The sequence below is a fragment of the Sabethes cyaneus genome, chromosome 2 (genome assembly GCF_943734655.1).
Source record: "Sabethes cyaneus chromosome 2, idSabCyanKW18_F2, whole genome shotgun sequence".
NCBI lineage: Eukaryota > Metazoa > Arthropoda > Insecta > Diptera > Culicidae > Sabethes > Sabethes cyaneus.
The window spans coordinates 245,476,390-245,480,214 of NC_071354.1; the positions used below are offsets into that span (position 1 = coordinate 245,476,390).

At 36.9% G+C, this 3,825-nt stretch overlaps 1 protein-coding gene across 1 annotated transcript; it reads left to right on the forward strand.

Annotated features, from left to right (window-relative positions):
- Positions 1-3,105: 3,105 nt before the first annotated feature.
- Positions 3,106-3,591, forward strand: LOC128736858 (perlucin-like). Its single transcript, XM_053831357.1, has one exon. The coding sequence runs from the start codon at positions 3,106-3,108 to the stop codon at positions 3,589-3,591; it is 486 nt and encodes a 161-aa protein (XP_053687332.1).
- Positions 3,592-3,825: the final 234 nt, after the last annotated feature.

Sequence of the window (3,825 nt, forward strand, 5' to 3'; positions counted from 1 at the left end):
AATTCGACCTCATAATAATATATTATATTCCTAATCTATACCCACAGACAAACAGACGAGTCACTCGAGTTAATTCCATTCAAAAACCACTTATTTTTCAAAAAAGCATGTTTCGCAACATGGCCATACCGCGGCGCTCGAGTGTTGCTTTGAGTTTCCAGTATAAAACCATACAAATGTAAAAAACCTACAGTATAAAACCCTGCAAATGTAAAAAACCTACGGTATGAAACCCTGCAAATGCAAGCTACTCCGCAACATGCATAACAGAGGGCGCTAGTGTGCAAGCAAAATGTGTAGGACGATGGTTTTTGAAGAATTTTTTTCTAAGTGTCATGTCAGTTCGTTAGTGCTATACCTATAAAAAAGGATTTCTGTCTGTCTGTCTGTCCCTATGTTCCATTTTTATAGCTATAGATTTACAATTTTGTTTTCATACGGGAACCTCTTCCCCTTTTTCCTACGGCTCCTTGGAGATAATCATTCATAAAAAGCATGGGTTGCGGTACCATAGATTGGCGCCTGGGGCCTTATCCGAATTGAAAAATTCCAAAACATATGAAAGTAGAAAGTATATTAAATTATCTCATGTTTGACCCTTCCTTATTTTAAAATTCGAACGCACAACGAAATGTCGGACATTGAAACGTAAAAGTAAGGTTTTTAGTCGAAAAAATTGACTTTAAACCTTTATAAAAAACATAAAAATTGTAATATCCAAAAAATGATGGGTCAAACACTAGATAATTTTATAAGCTTTAAAAAAAATCAAGAGAATTGCTTGAGACGTTCTTGAGATATCTATGGTACCGACTTTCAAAACCAGGTTTCGAGGAAACATGCGTTGAAGTTTTTATTCGCTGTGTAATCGCTTCAGCTGTAGCTGTAACATTGTCAATTTTTGGAATTCATCCAAACGGCTTCAAACACAAAGGAACTATGCCCCCTTAAACTGTCGTCTCTGCCTGTGAAGCAAGGCGGTCGTGAAGAAAATGTATTTGTTCTTGAAAGTTCTCGTTAATTTTTTGCTCATTCGTCATTGAAAAAGAAAATTACAATAGAAATCAAATATTTGCTACATTTATTATGAATCGATCGGTATCGAAACCATGAAAATCCATTCATAATTGGCAGAGCTTTTAGCGTTCAAAATCTTTTACATTTTTGTGATGCTCGCATTTTTCGATTGTTTGGAATGACAATCAATCTCAAACCCTGCCGTAAGACGTAGTCCTACGTCAAAGACTGTAATAACCGAAAAAAATTTAAAAAAGTAGAAATAGAGAAAAATGTAAGCAAGAAAATGTTGAGAAAAACGAAGGAAGTAAGTGAAGTGAAAGTAAATAATAAACAATAGTACACATTAAAATGCAGACAAGTCTCTTTTACACGTTTTTTTACGATTTTTGAATTGACACGGTTTTTTATGACGATTTTTGAATTAACGCGGCTTTTTACATAATTTTTCGAATTAACGCAATTTTTAAATTCTAGTAGCCTTTTCGGTTATTTTTGAAAAACAGCTTACACGCAAAATTTGAGCAAAATCTGGGCACCTTTTTGTTTGTTCCATTTTGGGTGGTATTGGAGTTCGAGCCGAGGGGCCCACTTTGGAATTCTACGAAATCCGATTCATCCAAAATGGGCCAAACAAAAAAGTGCGTGTATTGTTGGCTTTTTGAAGTTTTTTAATTGTTATTTAATAGTTTTACCGTCTTTTTATCGTGTCTTCATCGCCTTTTCTACATCTTTTAATAGTCATTTCGCCGTTTTGTATTATCTTTTTGGCAATTTTTGATGATACTCTGGGTTTTTTTTTATTAACATTTTTAATTGCATTCTTGTCGTTTTTTGTCTTTTTCTTATTGTCTTTTCGCCGCCTCGTCGTCGTCTTTTTGTCATCTTATTGGTGTCTTTTCGATACCTTTTCATCGTCTTTTTGTCATCTATTAGTTGTCTTCCCTTCGTATACGTCGGTTTTTTGTCATCTGTCTGCCAAGTTATTGTCGTCTTTTCATGGTTATATTTTTGCCATTATTTCAACATGTTTCCGTCGTCTGTTCGTCGTTTTTGAAGTCTGCTCTTGGTGGTTTCTAACGCTTTTTGGTCGAATTTTGCCGTATTTATCGTTTCTTTTTTGTTTTAACGTCTTTTTTTAAACTTTAAGACGTCGCGTTTTTTTGTTTTCATTGCCATATTTAGTCAAGTTTGTTGACGCTGTTTTGGCTATTGTTCGTCATTCTATTGGTGTCCTTTCAAAGCCTTTTCTCTGTCTTTTTGTTATATTTTTGTTTCCTTTTTTCGCATTAATCGTGTTTTTGTCATCTCTCCGTCGTATTTGCATTTTTGCTTTGTGCTGACTTTTGTTGTTGCTATGTTGGTATCTGTTCGTCTTCATTTAGCCGTTTTTTCTTAGTTTTTGTCATCTTTTCATTGTCTTTTGTCGTCGTTTCTCCGTTTTTTGTCTCTTCGTCACTTTTTTGTCAATTTTTCGTCATTCTGTTTGTTGTCAAGACAACAAAAACGTTACCTTTCTACTTTATTTTCATCGTCGTTTTGTAAACCTTTTTTGTCGTGTTTTTGTTCTGTTTGTCGCTATTTTGGCGACTTTGCATTGCATTTTTATGTTGTTCCCGTCGTATTTTTGTCGTTTCCCGTTGTCTTTTCGTTAAATTTTCATCGTATTTTCGCCATCTTCTCGTTACTTTTTTAATTTTTTTCTCGCATTCTCGCGTACAGACAGTACGGAGTCTTTTCGTGGTCAATCCGGTAAGAATCACGGAAACCAGTTTTGAATACAGCACCTCGTGTTTCATGTCTCATGAGAGGAAAACTGATTTGCATTTAATAGCATGAAAATTCTGATTAGCTGCTGAAGTAGCTAGTACATACATTTGCTGAGCAGAAATTTGATTGATTTTAACGAACCAGAAAATTTCGTATCATGTAATACATGGGAAGTTATAATAAAGCGTGAAGAAAACAGAACACCATCAAGATTGGCGTGAAACTGGATTCGTTCGGCTTTCGTAGTACCTATAAATAGTAGCGATACGAAACCCAATTCGTCACTTTCAAATTGTTTTGCTTCCCAGTAGCTCTACCATGCATTTCACGGTATACTTGTCGTCATTACTGTTACTAGCAATTACGTCGTTCGGTCAAAATGGGATACCATTCAATGTCGGTCGGTTCAATAAGTACGTTGTCATTAATAACAGGGTGAATTACTTCGAGGCCTGGCGGGGTTGTCAATATTATGGCCAACAGTTGGCCTCCATCACCACCCGGGAAGAAAACGAAATCCTGCGGGAGCTCCTGGATATGCCGGAACATGCCAACCACACGTACTGGATCGCTGGAACGGACGTCGGCCGGAAGGGAAGTTGGATCTGGATAACCAACAATGAACCGGTGGTTCTTTTCACGAACTGGGGACACGTCGGTCCGGATATGTCCCAGAGGCAGAACTGTATGACCGTCGGCCGATTTGCGGATGATCGGACCATGTGGGATGATGTCGAGTGTGACCAAAATATGTACTTTATCTGTGAGCGTATTCCGCGCAAGCCAATCAGATATGTTTCGTGAGGATCTGAGATTATGGACCGTTTGCATCCCGTTTCTAATATCATCGGCACCCTACAGGATTGAGCTGCATTGTACGTTATTTTGAGTAATAATAATACATAACTTTTGTTTGCATAGTAATGCAAGTTGTTCTTTTTTCTACGCAGCAGAATTGCAAAATTTAATATTTCATTCGCGCCAGCTTTCGAGTGTGCTGTTGCTTGTAGAACATTAAGTTTAACTGCACTTCTTTCG